This window comes from Neophocaena asiaeorientalis, unplaced genomic scaffold (assembly GCF_003031525.2).
Source record: "Neophocaena asiaeorientalis asiaeorientalis breed wild unplaced genomic scaffold, Neophocaena_asiaeorientalis_V1.1 scaffold264, whole genome shotgun sequence".
Lineage (NCBI taxonomy): Eukaryota > Metazoa > Chordata > Mammalia > Artiodactyla > Phocoenidae > Neophocaena > Neophocaena asiaeorientalis.
The window spans coordinates 1,798,035-1,819,897 of record NW_020185332.1 but is presented as its reverse complement, the minus strand read 5'-3'; the positions used below and the strand labels follow the sequence as shown (position 1 = coordinate 1,819,897).

The following is a 21,863-nucleotide window of genomic DNA, read 5'->3' as shown; positions in this document are numbered from 1 at the left end:
TGCCCAATTTCCTGTGTTTCTTGTAAAGAACAGGGCAAAGAGGCTTTATTTTGACATTTTGGGGGCTCCATGCCAATCAGTATCACAGGACAAAGACAGTAAGAAAGGGAATGAAGAAACAAACGAGCAAGTTGCACCGGAACAGATGGGCTTAAGTTAACCGAGTGACAGTTTGGGTGTCAGTCTCACAATGGCTGTGGGGAGAAGGGAAGTACCACAAGCCTTAGTTGCTCAGAGGCTGCTGAGCAACCCCAGAAAACCTCAGAGAGGCCGCCCCTCTGCGCCAGCGCTGGCCACCCTGACTTGACCACTGCCTCCTTGAGGGCGCTCTTCCCCTGACAGTGCTTGCTGGGGAGGGCCGGGCCGGGGTGCTTTGGAGGTACTGGAAGGCACTCTGACGGCCCACCTGCCTCTCTATGCAGTTAAAGGTCAGGGCCACTCCCACATTGCTCTTCATGACTCTGGAGGAGCCATCAGATGTGCCATCAAAGCACCGGCCAAGCGCAATCTCCTTGGCTGTGCGAGGGTCCTGGTCAGTGACAGTGTAGATGCCATAGTTGTGGCCCAGTGGGTCCAAGGGCGCCAGCATGGTGTACTCGCTGGTGTTGTCATTGACCGCCAGTGGTAGGTGGTTGACCAGGTACTCATGCAGCATGGAGTTTACGCTGACTCGATGGCAGCTGCCCTGGGGGATAACCTTCACCAGCGTGCGGTCTACACGGTCCTGGTCATAGAGCATCCCACTGCACTTGAACTCCAAACAGGCAGCTGAGACATTGGGCTGGTCCCTGTCCCGTGTGCTCTTCACATCCCGGATTCCATACAGCTTTCCCACTGTCTGCCGGTGGGTACCCCCCATGTTACGGGATCGCACGTTCACCTCCAGTGACCCCATGATCTTCACCTTGATATAGCAGGCCCTGAACTCCATTGGCTTGGGCCACCATGCCAGGTAGTCTTCAGTCCAGCTCATGGGGTCATCCTCGTTGAAAGGGACCGTGTTGTAGTCATACCGATCCCCCTCAATCTGGTAGAACCGGAAGTGGGCCGCACTGGGAGGTGCTTCCTCGCATGCCTGGAGGTTCTCGAATGCATAGATGGGTCCATTGCTCTCCTCGGCTGAGTTGGGCCTTGGTTTGGCCATGCTGATCTGGAAAGCTGTCTTCTTGGCCTGTGGGTCCTCATGGTCTGTCCGGCGGTACTTGAGCTTGTTGAGGTAGGGCTGAGGGACACCAATTGCATTTGGGTTGAATTTAGGAGAAGACTCCACTGCTTCCAGTTCTTCCCCAGCCAGGCTCGCTAAGACGTAGGCAGAGTAGGCATCAGGGGACTGGTCATCGCAGAAGGCAGGCAGACAGGCCCCATTGGGACCAGTGATGACACTGTCAAAGCGGCCCCAGGCCCTGGGGTTAGAGGAGAAGCCAGTCCTGGGCTCCAGGTTGATCACAGAGACCACGACACCCTGCATCTGCTCACTGGGCAAGAACCTCTCACTTCGGTAGGCCCTCACCTTGATGAAGCACCTCCTGCTTTCAGGAACATCCAGGTTAAAGAGCCTCCTCTCACGGATCTCCATGTTGCCCACCAGGAAGGTCCTGTCTTCTCTTCTGTTCCGCCTTTGGCTTTCAAATTTGAAGTCACCTTCCTCCTCCCACAGCCCTGTGCCTGGGTTGAGTGACCAGAGTTTCATCATGGGCAAGTGCTCTGGCATCTTGACCTGGGTTGAGTCGAGGTGGACCTTTACCTTGCCAACATTAAGTGACTCTGAGGTGGCCTCACCTGTGAAGTCCACAGAGAACATGCCATATGTCCGAAGCGGGAAGGTGTCTCCTTCATCGTTGATGAAGTTCAGGTCACTCTGGGCAGCAGTAGCTGTGGAAATATTCCGGGGATCCAGGAAGGTCACACTGGCCTTCACTTTTCCTGTGTAGGGCTCCCCGTTCTGCCGGTAGAAACTCTTGGATGGGATCTCCAGCTCAGCCACAGGATCTTCACCAGCCACATCCCCCAAGGGGATAATGTTGGTCTCCGTGGCCTCCAAGGTGATGGGCTCTTTCCGCCGAAGCATCTTGATCTCATGGAACACCGCACTTCCCTTCTTATTGAAGGGCAGCACTTTGGTGGTGTTGACAAACTTCTGCAGCCTGTCCACAAATGTGAGCACCAGCCTCTCAGTGTCCTGAGGGACGTGGAGGGTGAACGTGCCCTTGTAGCCAGTCATGCTCACACGGCTGTTCCCCATGTACACGTGGCCAAAGCGCATGGGCTCCCCATTGTCAGAGGCGCTGACACGTCCCCGAACGATACTCTGGGTCTCCGTACACCGCTGGCAGCTGCACTCCATGGCCACCTTGGTGGGCAGCGTGTACCCACTGCACTGGATCTCCCTCTCCTCTGTTTTGGAGATCCCACAGCAGTTCTCCACAGCATCCTGGCACCTGATCCCATTATCCTGCTGCCCTGCACAGGTCTTGACAGGGCAACGACCCACATCATAGTAGAAGGAGTTGGTGGCATTCTGGAAACAATCATGGGGCAGCTGGATAAGGTAGCTCTCGGGGGTTGGGTTGCAAGGAGTCTCATCGGGGGCTATGGAGGGAAATAGTTCGGATATTAAATGCAAGTTCTTTTCCTACATAAAGGGGACCTCAACCTCCCCTCTCTGCCATACTTTAGGGTTTTCAAAGTACTTGTGTGATCCCAATTCTCACAAAACTCCTCTGAGGGAGATAGAACAGCTGTTACTAATTCCATTTCACACACAGGGAACAGAGTTTGCTGCTGAGACCAGTCGAGTAATCGTCCTAATTGGAGGGGTCTTGAAAATTCGTGAGGGTGTTTTGAGTTACCACCAAAATTGGCAGTGCTACTGACTTATAATGGGCAGGGGGCCTTGCAGCTCTGTTTTCTGCAGTGCCTGACACTGTCTCTCATACGGAATTCTTCTGCATCCTGTTTGACTTTCACGTATTCTATAGACATTCATGTAGGTGGAAAACTTGTTTAAAATTATCGGAGCCTGGTATCTTTTACATGGCTTTACCATACATTGAATTTTTCAAGAATGCAACTACCATATAAATCAAGCTAAGATTGTACTTTGTTTAGCTTGGAAAAATACCAAGAATTGCTTCTTGTTTCAGAAAAATCATGTACCTACAACAATTGCCCAAGGAATGTGAAATGATGCCCCTGTATCCATCAGCATTTGTAGCTGTCACATTCATGGTGACTGGATTCAAGTGCAAGTATCTGACCTCTTGGTTGATGTTCTTGTGTCATTATGCCAAAGCACTTACATATTGAAATACATACTATTTTGTATTAAAATTATTTTCTTTGTATTTCCCTTTTACGTTATTAGGGCCATGTGCATGTATATTTGGAAATTATATGTAGCTATTATCTATAAATTTAACTTTAAAATAGTAAAAAATATTTTTAATTGAAAATATTTAAAATTTAAAGTATTAAGAATAACTGAAAAAAAAACAGAAAGAAAGAATAACTGTGACAAGTGGGGAGCATTGGTATAATGAGTGGGGAACCACTGCTGACAATTCTCCACATCTCCTCTGCCAGGGTTCAAGTCCCCTGTGTCCTGCCTGTCCCGAGGTGTGTTACTCAACTTTCTTGGAGTCTCTGAAATATTCCAAAATCCTTCCAACAAAATTTCTTCTGCCTTTTGTTTGGTTTTGTTTAGGCCAATTACTAAGATATCCTCCTTCTCCCTCACTTTCCAAGTACAGTTTCCTGATTGGTCTTGGCCTCCAGTCTCTCCTCCTCCAGCTCACTTCTAGAAACCAGCTTTAATCAGGTCACCCTTTCTTGTAAAGCTCCCTCAGTTTCCCACTTCTATACTTTGCTCATGCTGGCCCCTTGATCTGGAATGCTCCCATCTCCATACACACAGACCCCGGCCATTGTTTAAGACCAGGGATTCACAACATTGGCTGCAAATTAGAATTACCTGGGGAAGATTTTAACCTGTGCATGACCAGGCCACATCCCAAACCAATGAAATCAGGCTCTCTGGAGGTAAGACCCAGGCGTCAGTATTTTAAAAAACTCAACAGATGATCCCTATTTAAGCCTCAATCAACCAGCCATAGTCACTCCTACCTGGAAGGTCTCTGTCTCTCATCTATAGAGTCCACAATTCCTTATCTCCTGTTTTAACTACATTTTTTCATCTTTACTGACTTGTCTCTTATTTCTCCACCCATCCTGGAGTGGCAGCTCTGTGAGGGTAGGATCGAGGTCTGTGCCATCTTTGTGTCCCAGAGAGCACAGTCTAGAAAAGCCCAAGGTTTTACTGCCCAGGAATGCCCACTGGAGTGCTCTCCAGTGCTGTAGCAGGGGCTCCCCAGGGGCCCTGACAGTCTTACCTATGACAGTCAGCCGGGCGACATGGGACTTTGCAGCCCCAGTGTCGCTCTGGGCCTTGCAGAAGTACTCCCCGGCCTGGTCCCGTTGCAGGTTCCTCAGCACCAGCTTGCTCTCGTGCTTGTAGAGGGAGGGGTCCAACAGTGTGCTGTTATGGTACCTGAAAGGGATGGAGAGGGACGGCCTGAGGGGGCAGTAGGAGGGCTGGTATCCTTGGGGACAGTGCCAGGAGCAAGGCAGATGGTGGACGGGTCCCTGCAGATGCCAACACCACCACTGACTCAGCTCATTCAAGAACACTGACTGGCCTGGGAGTCAGGGGACTCGATTCTGAGTCTCAGCCCCACCACTAACTGGCTATGGACCCTTAGACAAACCATTTCACGTCTGAGTTTCAGCTTCCTGTTCTATGAAATAGGAGCAGTGATGCCTAGCTAACTCCATAGAATTGTTGAGAGCATCAAACAAGATAATGGCTATAAAATGTTTGTGAAGGGTAAAGGACAGCCACTGGAGACACTGACCTTGTTTGCCCATGTCTGGGAAATTAGGGCTGGGGAACCTGGTTCTGTGGCCCAAGGATATGAGTCAGGACCCCAAGACCAGAGCTGCTCTGGGGGACGCCAGCTTTGATAGGACAACAACAGGGCTTGCTCGTTGTCTGGGTGGCCTCAGCCCTGCTGGCCCCCACTTGTTAATTATTGCCATGATTAATAAGTCCAGACCCAATGCAAGAAAGCTCTGGTTTCCAAGAGGAGAACTGGTCCAGGTAGCTGGCAGAATACTCACCAGAAATACTTGTCTGGTTTGGGATTCCCCGTGGCCTTACAGCACAGGGACACACTCTGCCCAGCTCTCCGTGCTTTTGCCTTGGGGTTCATCACAATGTATGGAGTCTCTGAGACAGAAGGTGAGACATGGTGTTTTGGGTTTTTCTTTGTGACAGGTTCTCCAGAGCCTTACTCCCTCAGGTATTTTGACATGCGTTAAAATTGTACAACTTCACACACACCACCCAGCCCCTCTCTAAAGGTCCTAATAAGTAGCTGGTCCAGAATGGAGTCCACTCCCTCCATCTACTCAGCCTGGGACCCGCTCCCATGGTCTCTCAGGCAGCATCTGGGTGAGGCAGTGGAGAACCAAGAGGACCTTGTACCAGCCAAGATTCCCAAACACTGCCATTGAGACAGAGCTGGCTGCTCTGCTGACTCCAGCAGAATTTTCTGGCCATTCTGCACCATTTCTGAATTCCCCCAGCCTCTCTCTCTATGCCTTTCAAACGTTATACTGTATTGTAATTGACTATGTTAGATAAGGTGACCAGGAAAGAACTCATACATTTGAGGGAGCAAGCCATTCCAATATCTGGGGGACGAACACTCCAAGCAGAGTATATAGCAAGTGCAAAGGCCCTGAGGCAGGAGTGTGCCTGTGTGTTTGAGGAACGGATAGGAGTAGAGTGACTCAGTGTGGGTGGAGGGGACTATAATAGGAGAGGAGAGGGGAAGAGAGAAGAGAAGGAATGGGGGGTCTGGCAGATGATGTTGGGACTTGGGGATTTTTCAGTTTTACTCTGGGCAACCTGAAAGCCAGCTCTTAGTACTGTAATCCTTTTATTTAAAAGTCCAGCCTTCCTCCCCAGCCCTATCCCAGAGAAGTTAAGTACCTGCCCTCAAGAACTCCGCCTTGATGGTGGCTGCCTTCAGTCTAGTCTTAGGCATTGTGAGCCTGATAGGGGCAAACTTGGTCTTTGTGATCTTCAGGATGCTTTTGCCATCGGGGCACAAGCCAGGGACTCGGAACCTCCCGCTGCTGTCCGTCTGGGTCAATAGCTTAGGTGTTTTGGTCAGGATGTAGACAGTAGCCCCTGAGGCTGGGGCACCCCCAGGGAGGGAGACAACCCCATACAGCACGAAGTCCTGGCACATGCAGGCGTCACAGTCAGCATTCACCTGGCCCATGGGGCAGGTCAGGTCACAGGCTGTGGAAGAAGGGGCCACATCAGGAGGGCGTGTGTGGATTCTGGCCCTCCTTCAGTCACGTCCCAGCCTGTGGATTCACATATGCTTCCTCTCCCCCTTAGGCCTTTGTTACCCTTCCTCATCAGCCTGCATGACTAATTCCTACTCATCCTTCAAGACTTAGCTCAGGACACCTCCTCTAGAAAGGCTTCCTCAATTCCCCTAAGCTATAATAATTGACCATGCACTATGCTCCCACATTATCCTCTACATCCCCCATCGGTGCACGTAATAGATGCTCAGTTAATACCTGATGAATGAATGGATGAATCTGTCTCAGTCTGACCCTCTAAACTATTCTAGGCTGCTTCAGCCCCAGCCCCATGCCTGCCCAGTACCAAGAGCAGGGGTAGTACCTGAACAGGCCTGCTCCATGCAGAGCCGACCCTCCTCGGTGGCATCATTGCACAGTGACACCGTCTCCGCCAAGCAGGTGCGTGTTCGGGTCTGGACCCCAGGGTGACCACAAGCAGCAGAACACTTGCTCCAGGGAGACCACAGGCTCCAGAGGCTGTGCTCTGTGTCTTGGCGCAGGGATCCTGCAAAGCAGGATCAGCAGATGGTCTGACTTCCCTCTCAGAGGGACTCTGTCAGGAAATCTGACCCAGAGGCTGTTTTTTCTCAGAGAGCAAGGCCTCCATTTACATCACAGATGTCACTGATATTTATATTTCCTGTAAGGATTTTTCTAGCAGATGGACATCAAGAGTCTTGAGGAAGTGGTGTCTCTAAGTTTTACAAAAACACCGAATGGGCTAGGGGTGGCCCTGAGAGGGACTTGTTGGCCAAGCACTGGGACTTTGATGCACTGTCCTAGGAGGTGCAGGGATAGCACCATCTTACACTTTACCCATGTTCCTGAAGAAGGGCCCCCTGGGAAGTCAGGGCCTGGGGCCTCAGTGACATCAAGCCCCCTCTGCCCACCCTCCTCACCTCTGGTCTGAGGCCTGTGTACAAGAATGGAGGCCTCGGACCTCACTCAGGAGACCTTGCTCAGCCTGAGCTCCCACTGCAGACGACCACCACTGCCTCCCGGGCCTGCAGGGTCAGGCCATGTGCACTGGCGGGATCCCAGGAGGGGAGCGTGCATATCCAAGAAGCGGGCAGGCCTGCAGCGGGCTCTGAATTATCCAGTGTGGGGAGAGGAGATGGAAAGAGCACGAACTCTTGGGCTCTGCAAACACAAGCATGGGTTTAAATCCCAGCATTCCATTTATCAGCTGTGTCGTCCCAAGAAGTTACCTAAACTCCCTGAACCTGGAATAACTTGTCAAAATGGAGATTCCTCACAGGTCAGTTGTAAAGGTTGAGTAATGGAGATAACTAGCAGTGTCTGGCACAGAAGAACTAACATAGAAACTGACACTTAGTGGACGTTCACCTGCATTAAGCCCTCTACATTCATTATCTCATTTAATCCTCATAAAAACCCCTACGAAGGATTACTAATATTACCCCTGTTCTACATGTGAGAAACCCGAGGCTCAGAGAGCTTCAGAACATTTGTCTAAGGAACACAGTAGAGATGGTAGGCCCAGATTCAAACCAAGCAGCCCAACTGCAGAGCCTGTGGTCTTCACCACCGTGCCACATGCACTCAGTAAAGTGGATTGAAAGGAATTACCCATCCACACAGAACACTGTTGGGAAGATTATGGTTCTCAATGCACTAATGGGTTATTATGGAGTCAAAGCATGTGTATGTGTGTGACAACCAGAGTGCCCGTAGCCAGACGCAGGTCCTGGCTCTCCCTTTGCCGAGGCTGGTGGGAGGTAGCGGGTAGGGACTGGTCAGGCTCACCTGGCGGGCAGAGGAAGCGCACGGTATAATTGGAGCAGTTCTGGCCGGGCCGCTGCTCCCTGTTGAGGCACCAGAAGCCCTCAAGGGGGCTGCCATGGACCACTTGGCCAGTGCTGCCTGCGGGTATCCAGTCGGTGGTCCTAGCCTCTAGCCGCAGGGGCCGAGGACACACCTGGTGCCCGTAGTAGAAGTGAATGGCATCTAGCCGCTCGTAGTCGCCCCGCCCACCTGGGTGGTCAATGTTGAACCACGTTGTCCACTCCCCAGGACCTGAGAGAGAGAGCCAGGTAGGAGAGGAGCCAGGCCCTGGAGCTCCAGGTGAGCTCAAGCCTGGAAGTCATCCCTAATACCCCTCACCCGCCCCTCACTGGTCTCAGGCCCTCATCGCATCTCTCTCTCCAGCATCTCTCCAATCTCTTACACTTCTGCTTACACCCTACCGCCAAAGGTTCTGTTAAAGCTCTCAGCAGCCTTGGCTGTACCACGTCAGAAACTTCCTGCCTGGGTCTCTACCTCCAGCTTCCTCCGAACCCATACCCACCCCTCTCCAAACACTGCAGTCAGGGTGAGCTTTCTCCACGTGGCTTGGGCCACATCACTCCTGGCTTTAACTCTCTTAACCAGGCATTCAGGTGCTGGTGAGCTGGCCCCTGGTATCTCTCCATCTTCATCTCCCTGCTCTCTCCCTGCCAGCCTGTGCTCTGGCCCCAGCAAGCCCTACAGCATTTCTGGAAGCTATCAGGCGGCTGCATTATTCTGAGCTGTCCTATATACTTGGTCCCTCTGCCTGGACAGAGATGTAGGCCAAATGCCTTTTTTTTTTGCCACACTGTGCAGCATGCGGGATCTTAGCTCCTCCCCCCAAGGATGGAACCCACGCCCCCTGCAGTGGAAAGCATGGAGTCTTAACTATTGGATCACCAGGGAAGTCCCCAAATGCCTTTTAAAAGTGGGTTTCACTCTGTATGACAGACTCTAGGTCCTTGTTATATAACCATGACCATTAGCCAAATAGCTATAAATAAAACATTTTTGAAAATTTTTTTTAAAAAGTGCATTTCTATGGACCCCTGACATTGTTCCCTGGCTGCAGAGATCCTCTTAGCAAGCTCAGTAAAATCCCTGCCCCCAATTACTCCCTGCTCCAGCCACAATTCACTGTCCAGGGGGTCAGCAGGCTTGGCAAAGATGCCTGAGGTCCTCTTCCCAGGCTGGGCTCTTCTCACCGACTGAGTGAGCATCATCTGCCTCCCTGAGGGCTAGGAGGATAAGTGAGAGACCAAAACAGTTACAGGGACCCAGCAGGGTCCTGCTACTAGCCTCTCATAGGGAAGCAGTGTGATGTGGCGGATGGAACATAAGCACTGGGCATGGGTTCAAATCCCCCTCTGTCACTTACTGGCTGTGTGACTTCACAAAAGCTTTATTCCTTTAAATCTGTTTCCCCATAAAATAGAACTGCATCAACAATCACCACAGCATAGGGTCCTGGTGCGTATTCAGGGTGACGGTGAAGGTAAAGGGACATGGCATGCAGTGCATGGTCAACAAATGGTGGCTCTCTTTTCACTCTTGTTCTAGAAAGGGACCATGGGATGCTGCTGAGCACCTGGGGCTCCTACTTTAGGGTCTGAGCCTGTTCTTCTTGGCGGAATGGAACCTTACTTTCCTCATCTGTAAAATGGAGATATTAGTTCCCACTGCACATATGGTGGTCCAGTTGGCATGAGGATTCCATGAGGTAACACAAAGTAAACATCTCTGAAGTATACGGAGATTGAGACTGTGAGCCCCAGACACTCTGCCACTTCCTGACTCTGTGACGTTGGGCCAGATACTTAACTCATCTGACCCCTCATCCTAAAGTGAGGATAATAATAGTTCCTATCTCAGAGGATTGTAGGGATTAAATAAGCTCATTCATAAAATCCACTTAGAACAATGCCTAGCACAGAATGTTTGCTGAATAAGTGTTAGCAACTCCTTTTAAGCTCAAGACCTGGACAATAGATGTCCATTTCCCTTCTCCTGGCAAAGTCTGGCTTTGGGAATCCACCCTCACCTTCATAGGGCCTAACTGGAGGAGTGGTCCTTTAATTTTCTGACCCCAGGCTGGCAAAGTCTGCCTGAGGAAGGGTATAGGGACCTCGGGCCACAGGCAGTGAGCCTCCAGGCCCACACCACCGGAGGCTGCGTTGGGGGCTCCCAAATGGAAAGGAGAAAGGAGAGCAGAGCACTGCAAAAGCTTTGAAAGGTAATTAACTCTCACGTGAGAGAGCCAAATCAGTATTCTCTTTGCTGCTTAATTGGGGTGATAGGAGCTCTTTTAATCAAACTAATCTGATTTCCCCTCAGATGGCTGAATGTTAATCATTTTCCCCAACAGCAGCTGTCAGGGTAGAAAGAGCAAGGCAGGAGGTGGGCACATGCAGGGTTTGGCAAGACGCTGAGACAGCCTTTGTTCCTGCACCCGTGGTCACAAAGCCTGCAGTGCTCGCTGCTTTATGAGAGGATTTTGAGCATAGTTTTGCTTTACCTGAGTATGTGGCTAGAAATCAGGAAAGGAAGGGGAGATGGGAGGGAGTATACAGGATAGTGCTGGGAGCTCTGATGCTTAGAAGCCTTGGGGAGCCCACCAGGCAAATTCTCTCCACCTGTTCCCTTGAGAACTCAGTGTCACCAGAGAATGGGGTCAGAGGACAAGGAGACCAGAAGGGGTTCTGGTGTCAAATTTGGTGACGGGGTCTAAATGAATTTTCATGAAACTAAAACCAAAAATCTGGCTGTGAGAACTCAGTGATCCCTTTTGCTTTGGCTATCAGAAAGCTCAGAGCTAAACTTAACACTCAGGGGCAGTGGTAACCCTCTTATCTTTTTTCTGCCTTCTGAGTGACACTTACCCTGCTCCTCATTTAAAAGATTCTGTTTTGTGAGTTTTAATATTGGTACTTAAATCCTTTAGGAAAACAAGCAGGGTATAAATTATGAATAAATAGACAAACCAGCCTCAGATCTTAGTGCCACTGCTGTGGCTTAAGGCAGATGCAGAGTTGGGTCCCAGACCACAGTGACTCCATTATGACAAGTGGGGGATTAGAGAGACAGTAGATACTTAGCCTGTACCCAACAGAGAGGTGACCTCTAGGACCAGGAAGAAGAACACGCAGGCCTTGATCACCACCATCTTTCCTCCAGGTCCCGTGGGGAACGTGGCAGGAGTTGAGTGAGGGTTCCTTCACAGAGTCGGATCGTCCCTGGAACGTGACCCCTGAGAAGTTTCTCAGATCAGTGACCTGCAAAGAAACAAAGCTTGTCAGGTTCCATTTCTCTGAGTCACCTCTTAGGGCTTGAGCAGAACTATTTCTTGACCTATCAAGGGTGAAAAGTGGACAGAATGAAGTCTTGTGAGAGTGACACCTGCCCAAATTGCAAATCTGGTCAGCTTGCAAGATGCACAGAGTCAGACTCTGAGTTCACATGAGGCAGACCTGGATTCAAACCCTGGGTCCAGGTGCCAGGGTCCCACATCGAGATGGGACACAAGGGACAGTAGGGGTGAGACGTTTCCTTGCCAATGAGGAGGGGCCTGGGCTCACCCGCGGCAGCCTCTGGGTGACTCATTAATCACTTCCCAGACCCGGGCTTGGGGGCATGTTTTGCTACCCCTTGGTGGGGTTCCCATTCTCACACACCAGGCTTACATATTAAGGCTATGCAGCCCCTGCTCCAACTACAGTGGTGCCTCACAGGGCAGGCCAGCTGAAGGGTGCAGATGCTTCAGACACACCGCCTCCATGAACACATTCCCAGATATGCACTGGCTGCAGCTGGAACACATTTCTGGCCTGTTTGTTTGGGGCCTGGCTGGGAGTTTCTGGCCTGGCTGCTCCTGGGCCTCCCTCAGGAGCCTGTTGAGGGAGAGCAGAGGGGATGCACTGGGAGAGGCTAGGGCCCCCCAGTAACTGCTGAGCATGGGTTACGGGCTGCAGGAGCAGGGAGAGGAGAGCAGGTCTGGCAATAGGGCAAGGACGCAGGGGGAGCGGCCCAGGCTCCCGCTCAATTTTCTCTCTCCCCAGAGCTCTGGCCAACCCAGAATCTGACTAGTGCCTGGAAATTCAAAAGTGATTCCCTTCAACCTCCAAAGTCCAGGGTGTGGTGAGAAAAGGGAGATTCCTCCTTTCTGGAAAAAATGATTCAAAAGCACTTTGTTGGGACTTCCCTGGAGGCGCAGTGGCTACGAATCCACCTGCCAATGCAAAGGACACGGGTTCGAGCCCTGGTCCGGGAAGATCCCACATGCCGCGGAGCAACTAAGCCCGTGTGCCACAACTACTGAGCCAGCTCTCTAGAGCCCGCGAACCACAACTACTGAGCCCACGTGCCACAACTACTGAAGCCCGCGCGTCTAGAGCCCGTGCTCCGCAACGAGAAGCCACGACAATGAGAAGCCCGCACACCGCAACGAAGAGTAGCCCCCGCTCACCACAACTAGAGAAAGCCCACGCGCAGCAATGAAGACCCAACACAGCCAAAAAAAACCCACAAATAACCCACAAATAAATAAATTTATTTTTTTAAAAAATAGCACTTTGTTGTCCCAAAAGAAGAACAGACCAACCCCATGCTGCAGATCATCCAGCTCTAAGCCCACTAACTCCACCACCACCTGTTTCTCAGCCCAGAGAACAGAGCACGGGTGTCCCCGAGGTCTCCAGCTCTTGTGTGTCTCACGCCACGCTCCCAGGCTCTGAGCAGAGGGCTGAGCGCTCCGCGGGCCTGCACAGCATTCAGTCTGGGATTGCTCCGCAACTGTCTGGGAAGCCAAAGTGGCCTGAGGCACCTTATGGAAAAACCATTTCCCATCTGGCAGAGCATGGAAGTTTCCTCAGCATATGCTCTGTGGGTGAGGCTCCCCATCCCACGGGTCCCAGAACTCTCGGATAAAGAAGACTGGCTGACCGCAGGAAAAAAGCAGAGTGCCCAGAGGTACAAAGATCCTGACTGGGACTCTCTGAGGGCCCCTATCCTCAGGTGGGGGAGGGAAAAGACCTTGGGCCAATGGGAGAAAGGAGAGAACTCCAAAGCAGAAAGGGGAGTCTTCTCTGGGGGAGATAAGGGGTGGTCAGGAATAGCTGAGCCAGGCAGTGGGGTGCAGGGATGGGTTGAGGAGAATAGGAGTGGGGCTCACCGTGTCCTGAGTGGGACTCCTCAGCTGGGGGGGTCCAGGTCTTCCTCTCCCCAGCAGTCCAGCCACGGGACCTTATATAGCACAGCTGGTGGCTCAGCCTGTGGCAATGCACCACGGGAAGCGGCCGCGAAACCAGATCCAAGCCTGAGGAAGCTCGGCCTTCCCCACCCCTCCCCACACCCCCTGCAGACTCCAGGGGCCCGGATTTCGCTTCCAGATTCTCAGAGGGAGAGGCCGCAGGGCCTGGGGATGGGCCAGGTGGGCAGCTGCCTGGGGCTCCATAGGCCAGAGCAGAGGGATGGGTGAAGAGGCGGCTGGGCACTGAGCAGCCCTGGGAAGGGGCCAAGGGCAATTCTACATGTGGGCAGCATTTCATAGCTCAGGAGGTGGGATGCTCTTGCCTAAGCTTTGCTTGCTGATCCCCCGCATGGCCCCGGCCCTGACCTATGCTGGCCTTAGCACATACCCCAAGCTCTCTTAGGGCCACAGATCACCTGGCCTCTCAGCTGGGGGTGCTTGGTCAGAGTTGGGCAACTACTGAGCTTCTGTGGCCCCTGAGGGAGCACTCAGGGAACCTCAGAGGGACAAGGGACAGAGGAGTGGTGGGGCACAGAATGAGAGTAGTTCTCCCTTACCCCTGCCTGCTTCCATTTGGGTACCTGCCTATACCCATTGGACCCGAGAGGAGCTCCTGCATGTGGATTCTCTGAGATCCTGCCAGATGCTCATATGTGCGTGTGTGTGCGTGTGTCTGACTTTGGGTATGGGTGCCACCAGCAGTGAACAGCAGCCTTACCCATAGGTGGCACAGGCAGCTGCTTGTGTTTCCAGACTTCACCCACCTCCCCTGCAACATGAGTTTGCCTGTGGTCACAGGCAGCAGTTCTGTAACTTCAGCGTGTACTAGAATCCCCTGGAGGGCTTGTTAAAACACAGATGCTGGGCCCCTCCCCCCGACTCTCTAGTTCAGTAGGTCTGAGGTGAGGACCGAGACTTTGCATTTCTAACAAGCTCCCAGGTGATTTTGATGCGGCTGGTTAACAGACCACACAAGGAGAGAGTACCAGGTGGAGGCAGAAGATGGGGAGGGGTGAGCCAGGGAGGCAGCGGGAGCTTCCAAGGCCTGCCTCATGTCTCAGGCTCATCTGGCCTGGGCTGGGCTTTCTGCCTCATGCAGGGCCTGGAGATGGAGGCCTGGCCCGTGTGGCCCTCCACACCAGTGTCAGCCCACTCTTTCCACACACCCTCACTGAGCGCCTGTTTGGGGGGCAGGCTCCAGGCTGGGCACCGGGAGGCCATAGGGAGGAGATGTATCCATGCATTCAGAGGAAAGAGCCTTGTATGGAAATGATCCCACGGTGTAGCTGTGCACACTCTCATCCAGAGAGCTGTGCGCGTGTGGTTGTGTGTGTCTGTGCCTGTGTACATGCTGTATGTGTGTACGTCTGTGTCTTTCTCTCTATGTGAATGTGTGTGTGTGTGTGTGTGTGTACAAACAAGGGTTTAGGAGCTCTGTTTCTCTGAGCGTCATCCTGGACAGGAGCTGTTGGGGGAGAGGAGGATGGTGGAGGAAGGATGTTGAGCAGGGACAGCCCCTAAGCAGATCTGGGGCACAGAGCTGGTTTGCTTTTCCTCTTGGAGCCTGGTCTCCCTCCTGGCCCCCAGCTTTTGGCCCATAGATCCTGTAGTAGACCCAGTCTCGTCCAATTATTATCAGAGCCAAGCCATGAAGCAGCTTTAGCCTGAACTAAGTGAAGGCAAATTCTGAACGGAGTGAAGCCCCTGAGACTCTGCTGGTCCATGGACAGACAAAGGCTGAGCCACAATAGCCTGATCAAAGAACAGGAGAAAAACAAGAACTTGGGAGTCAAAAGCCTAGTGCTGGCTCTGTTGCTAATTTTGATGTGTGATCTTGGACAAGCAATGACCCAAGTGACCCTGGACCTCCGTGTCCCCACCTGTGTAGCAGGAGTTTGGACTGAGTGAGCTCTGAGGCCCCCACCAGCTCTTACAAGATTTGATAAGATGCTGACAACAAACACTGCAGAAAGGAGAGAAAAGAAGAAATGACAGCTCCGAAGAATCTCACCAGAGGTCAGGAAGGAGGCCAGAGAAGCTACCTGACCACAGACTCTAGATAAGGAGAGCAAGGTAGACAGGAGAGGAAGGTGGGGAAAGGTAAACCAGAGGACCAGAGGTCAAGGTCAGGGTAATCAGCTGCTTTCCAAGGTCTCTACTCTATGGAATCCCAGAGTATGTGAACGAGGTCTCCCCAGCCTCCCAAATGCACCCCTCTCTTCTCTTTCTGTAGTGGGAGAAGGAAAGTGGGATAAGGTGAGGGCTTGGCAAAGTAGAGCTCCTTAGGCCATGATTCCTGCCTAGGTGTCCTTGCTTGGCCCAGAACTCACACTGAGGCCCCATCTATCCTGCCCCAGTGGCCAGAGGGTACTGTCATGGTTGGCACAGGCTGAGGGACTGTGAGCTAGAATCCCTGGGTTCTGATTACAGCACAGCAGGTTGTGTCCCTCTAGCTCATGTCCTCCCACCTCCCCCATCAAAGAATCCCTTTCTGTCGCCAAGTGGGGCTGAGCTGCGAACTGCGCAGGGCTAGATTGGTGGAATCTGAGCCCGCTCCCACCCGGTGCTCCCAGGACTCCTTTGAGGGAGAGGCTGCTGCTCTCCTTGGCTAGGACCTTAGGATAGTCAGGGCTTGGGAGGCAGCCACAGATCTGGACTGTCCAGGGCCTGGCCTAGATGGGTCAGCACCAGCCATGAGTGGCCACCTGGGGCTTCTGCAGGCCAGGCTAGTCTGCTGCAGCTCCAAGCCCTGGCTTGGAACACACTGAAACCCATCAATCACTTCCACCCCTATCCAGGGGATTGAGGGGCTTGGAGCCATGTTTAGCCAGGCCAACTGTGACCCAAGCCTAAGGCCAGGGGTCCCCACCCTGCTGAGGGGAAAGGAGCTTGGGAACACTGGGAGGGGTCTGACATGATGCTGGTGGCTCCAGAGGAAGGTGCTGTGTCTCTAACATCCTCTCTGACCACCATTCCCATGCTCCCATCATTGCCCCCCTGCAGCCTGAGGGGGCTTTGCAGGCCTGGGTAGGGACAAGCCACTAATGATCCCTGGGGACTGGAAGACTTGACTGTAGCTCTGAGTAACCCTCAGGGGCTGCTGACACAGTATGTATGGGAGCCTAGACACCCAGAGTCTACAGGAGTGGGAGAGCTCGCTCTCTGACCCTGTTGTTCTCCTCCCTATCCTAGATACAGTCTGTCACTGTTCCAACCCAATGCCTTTATAGTTTTATTCCTCAGCTTCCCATCTTGAAATACAGCCCTTCCTCCCCTCCCATGTGAATGTCCCCCACCTTTCGATGCCCCATCTCAGTCTCCTCCCTCCTGCCCTCTCTGACCACCCAGGCCCACCTTGACTATTCCCTCTCGGGTCTCAGATGATAATGTTCACCATCCTGTAATACACAAGGCACATTCATGGTCATCAGCTCATCTTCAGTCTCACAGTTGATCTGCGAGGCAGGGATGACCACACCCATTTTATAGAGGGAAAACTGAGGCTCAGAGAGGTGAAGTCACTCAGACACAGTAGGTCTTCAACTCAGAGTTGCCCCTGGGAACCGGTGACCTAGTGTAGACCTTGTCCTGGGGTGCCCTCAGCTCAGAGAAGCCACCATGGAAATGACACTCCAGCCATATGCTCCTCAGCGAGAACATACTAGAACACTCTGGCTCTGCCTGCCTGGCACATACACCCTGCTTCCCATACATACACTAATTTCAAACATGTCCCCATCTAACGTGATCCAGCTATCTATCGTACTGTGGTGGATTAAATATGGCCACAAATTCTTTGCAGCTCTCCCGTGATGAGGTGGAGTCTCTTTACTCACCTTTGACCTGGGTTGGCTTTGTCACTTGCTTTGAACAAAGGAATGACAGAAATGACACTCAAGAGACTTTGCCGCCTCCACTCCCCAGGGACACGGTCCTGAGACCACCATATAAAGAAGTCAATCTATCCTCCTAGAGGATAAGAGACCACATGAAGGAGAACTGAGGCCCCCAGCCAACAGCCAGACATGTGAATGAGGCCATCTTGAATTTTCCACCTCAGCAGTTGCATAAGTGAGCCAGGTAAGACCAGCAGAGGAATGGTCTAGCCACCCATAGAATCGTGAGAAATAATAATCATTGTTGTAAGCCACTGAGTTTTGGGGTGATTTGTTGTACTGTAATAGATAACTGATATACACACTAAGAGTAAAAGATCTTTCAGTTGCAAGAGACAAAAGCACAACTTAGATTGGACTATGCAGGAAAGGAAACTGATGGTTGTCATAACTGAAGTCCTGGGAAAAATTGGATCCAGGGACTCAAACAATATCATCAGGACTGCTCTCTTTCCATTTCTCAACTGCTTCCTCTGAGATGGCTTTTTTCCCAACGAGGCTGTAGCCTGTATTTTCCCAAGTTGGCTGCAATGATAGCTCCCACTGCGTGTGTTCTCGTACAAGGTGACTGCCCTACTCTGCCATCAAGAGGTAGAATCTAATTTCCTTCCCCTTGAATCTGAGCTGGCCTATGACTTGCTTGTAACCAGGAATGAGGTGAACTTCTCAGGCTAGGTCAGAAAAAGTCATACAGCTTCCACTTGGCATGCTTGCTCTGGGGAAAGCCAGCTAACTACCAAGAGACCACCAAATCAGAGAGGCCTGGTGTAGGCATTCTGGTGGGTAGTCCCAGCTGAGCCCAGCCTTCCAGCCCTCACATCACCAGTCATGTGAGTGTAGCTGTCCTGTACCCTCTAGGACAGACCAGCTCATTTACCAGATGGATGCCACTGAGTGGCTTCAATCAAAGTCATAAAAGGCAGAATGGCCCAGTCAAGCCCTACATGAAATCCTGACCTACAGAATTCAGGGGATATGATAAAATGATTATCATTTAAGCCACTAAAACTTGGGGTAGTTTGTTACACAGCAACAGTAACTGGGACAGATGCCATTCCCATGCATTATCTTCCAGAAGCTCCAGACTCCCTTCTAGCACATCTCAAATCTCCAATGGAAAAAGCATGTCTCTTCCCCCATTGTTCCAGCAGAAGTCCTGGGAAAGGCTCTCATTGGCCTATTCCTGACCCAGTTCCTGTAACCATGTGGGTGGAAAGCTCTGATTAGCCCACTTCCAGAGGTAGGGGTAGATCATCCCACTGGAATCACATGGACTGATTTTTCTCAAAGGAAAATTGTGGTGCTGTCACCAGAAGTAGGAAGAACGGATGCTAGGAAGTAAAAAGTGACACGTACGCACCTAAAACACAACCACAAACACAAGCACCCCTTTCCTAGTAGAAGTCAACCCAAAATGTCTAACTACTAACCTTGATACCAGTAGTTGAATCCTGATATCAAGAGACCACTTTAACAGCTGTCAACCTCAGCATTTACACTCCCTTTGTTCTGCTGCAAACCTACCCATGTATGACTTCCCCTCACCCTGTAACCACATCAACACATCCCAGAAGAGTTGAGCAAAGCTGAGCAACTATAATAACAACTCCAGCTTGGAAAATGGAAGAAAAACAAAGAAACCTTCAGAACTATGTAAGCCACACGGGTTGCTGCACGCACCGCCACCTGACAGTCAGCACCTGGTCTTGTAAGGGTGTGCTTACCCCGCACAGGTTGTAGGTGGGAGCAGATTCCCTGAGAATGGGCCATGGTCTGGCAGATCCCCCAAGACACGTCAAGTAGAGCCCTCCACCTTGTGTAGTGTGCTCACCGTGGTCATCACAGAATGCTCTTCAAGCTTAAAAAGAAAGGTCACCTCACTGTCCCTGTGGTGACTCACCATGGTCACAGCCTTGAGTTTACATCTTAGTGTCCCCGCGGTGCCCTGCTGTTTCTCAGGGACACCCACGTTCATGATTTTGCACAGGATTACTGGGTGCACACTTACCAGGGAGTCATCGCAAGAGTGTTCACACTCCCCTCCTGGGCTAGTCACACTCAGCGGGATGTGTTTGCCCTGGTGGTTCATCAGGCTTGCCCCGAAGCATCTACCAGACTCTGCTGCTTGCTTCCCATGACCCGAGGCCTCTTTTCATGACTCCCCTGAGAGGCCCCAGGTGGCTCTGGTTGTGGTACGGCTTCAGCTCTGACCATGATGCTGGCAGCCCAGAAGAGCCTGCTGTAGTGATGGGGGTGGCCTCAGTCAGGGGTGAGGTGAGGAGGATGCCAGGTAGTTGTCCTCTCTGGCTGTGCATCCCTGGGACCCGTGGATGTTTAATGGGCTAGAGCTGTGGAAAGTTGAGTGTAAGGATCTCTTTCCAAGCAGGATCTTTCACCCACACAAAGCCTGGGCCATAAAGATTTGGGACTCCAGATGGCCCGGATGAGCAGGCAGGGAAGGGGAAATGGAGGTTAGAAAGGCCTTGGTGAGCAGGCTTAGCCAGACAGGGTGGGACAGAGGAAGAGAAACAGACATGGGCCTGCACAGACCATTCTTAGTGGGTTGGCTTTTTGTTCCCAGAAGCAAAGCAGTGTTCAGGGTGGCTGAATTGGGGCATTTTTCCCCCCAGGAAAACAAGAGCTTTAAGGACAGAATGTTGGCCAGTGACAGGGAAGGCAAAGAAAGGGAAGAAGAAATTTGAATCCCACTTCCCATTTTTAAAAATTGGAGCATGACTGTCATTCTGTAGAAGTCACCCTTTTGAGTGGAAAGTTCTATGATTTTTGACAAATGCAAACAATCTTATAACCACCATCACCATCAAGATACAAAATATTTCCATCACCTCAGAAGCTCCCTTTGTAGTCAGCCCTCTCCCCCATCCCTAGCTGCTGACCACCACTGATCTGTTCTCTTTCCCTGTCATTTTGCCTTTTCAAGAATGTCCTGCAAGTGGAACCCTTCGGGATGAGCGTTGGTTTTTTTAAAATATTTATTTATTTGGCTGCGTCAGGTCTTGGTTGTGGCATGCAGGATCTTCATTGCGGTGCACTGGCTTCTCTCTAGTTGTGGTGCATGGGCTCTGTTGCAGTGCACAGGCTTAGTTGCCCCGCGGCATGTGGGATCTTAGCTCCCTGACCAGGGATCGAACCCGCATCCCCTGCATTGGAAGGCAGATTCTTAACCCTTGGACCACCAGGGAAGTCCTTGATAAGAGCCTTTTAAGTCTGCCTTCTTTCACTTAGTATAATCATCCATGCTGTTGCACGTGTCAATAGTTCATTCCTTTTTACTGCTGAGTAGTATTCTATTGTATGGATGTGCCACAGTTTCTTTTTCTGTTCACCAGTTGAAGGACATTTGGGTTGTCTCCAGTTTTTAGCAACTACCTTTTCACTATGGATATTTATGTACAGGTTTTTGTGTAAACAGGTTTTTCATTTCTTTTGGGTAAATATCTAGGAGTGCGATTGTTGGGTTATATGTGAAGTGTATGTTTAACTTTATAAGAAACTTTCAAACTGTTTCCCAGAGTGATTTTTCCATTTACTTTCCAACCAGCAACATGAGAGTTCCAGCTGCTCAGCATTCTCATTAACACTTGATACTGTTAAAGTTTCATGTTTGACCGTTTTTAAGCCTTTCCCATGGTTGTGTAGTGTCTTGTTTTAATTTGCATTTCCCTGGTAACCAATGATGTTGAGCAGCTTTTCATACATTTTTTAAAAATAAATTTATTTATTTTATTTTTGGCTGTGTTGGGTCTTCGTTGCTGCGTGTGGGCTTTTCTCTGGTTGCAGTGAGCAGGGGCTACTCTTCATTGTGGTGCATGGCTTCTCATTGTGGTGGGTTCTCTAGAGCCCGGGCTCTAGGTGCACGGGCTTCAGTAGTTGTGGCACGTGGGCTCAGTAGTTGTGGCTCATGGGCTCTAGAGCACAGGCTCAGTAGTTGTCGCACACGGGCTTAGTTGCTCCATGGCATGTGGGATCTTCCCAGACCAAGGCTCAAACCCGTGTCCCCTGCAATGGCAGGAGGATTCTTAACCACTGTGCCACCAGGGAAGCCCCCAGCTTTTCATACTCTTATTTGCCATTTCTATGTCTTCTTTGATGAAGTGCCTGTTCAAATATTTTGCCCATTTGTAATTAGGTTATTTGTCTTCTCATTACTGAAATCTGAGTGTACTTTATATATTCTAGATACAAGTCCTTTATCAGATATGGGGTTTTTTTGTTTTTTACTTTTTGGAATCTTAGTTCCCCAACCAGGGATCAAACCTAGGCCCCGTGCAGTGGTGAGAGGCCCGCATACCGCAAAAAAAATAAATAAATAAATAAAAAAAAAGAATCTTAACCACTGGACCACCAGGGAAGTCCCTATCAGATATGTTTTGAAAATACTTTTTCCCAGTCTGTAGCTTGTCTTTCCATTTTCTTTTTTTTTTTTTTTTTTTTCCGGTCCGCAGGCCTCTCACTGTTGTGGCCTCTCCCGT

General features: G+C 51.1%; 1 protein-coding gene across 4 annotated transcripts in view; it reads right to left on the bottom strand.

Moving 5' to 3' along the window:
- Nucleotides 1–21,863, bottom strand: part of CILP (cartilage intermediate layer protein) — a 31,707-nt gene continuing 9,844 nt past the window's right edge. The window contains exons 2-9 of one of the 4 annotated variants that reach the window (XM_024735118.1): nt 19,379–19,718; nt 11,332–11,501; nt 8,209–8,478; nt 6,764–6,946; nt 6,053–6,367; nt 5,176–5,284; nt 4,389–4,546; nt 1–2,589 (exon numbers count right to left, since the gene is read on the bottom strand). In XM_024735118.1, the coding sequence (XP_024590886.1) occupies nt 224–2,589; nt 4,389–4,546; nt 5,176–5,284; nt 6,053–6,367; nt 6,764–6,946; nt 8,209–8,478; nt 11,332–11,392 (3,462 nt within the window). In that variant the 5' untranslated portion in view covers nt 11,393–11,501; nt 19,379–19,718 and the 3' untranslated portion in view covers nt 1–223. Of the gene's footprint in view, nt 2,590–4,388; nt 4,547–5,175; nt 5,285–6,052; nt 6,368–6,763; nt 6,947–7,340; nt 8,479–11,331; nt 11,502–19,378; nt 19,719–21,863 lie in introns of those variants that run through there. The other 3 variants (XM_024735119.1, XM_024735121.1, XM_024735120.1) reach the window with 3 other exon arrangements.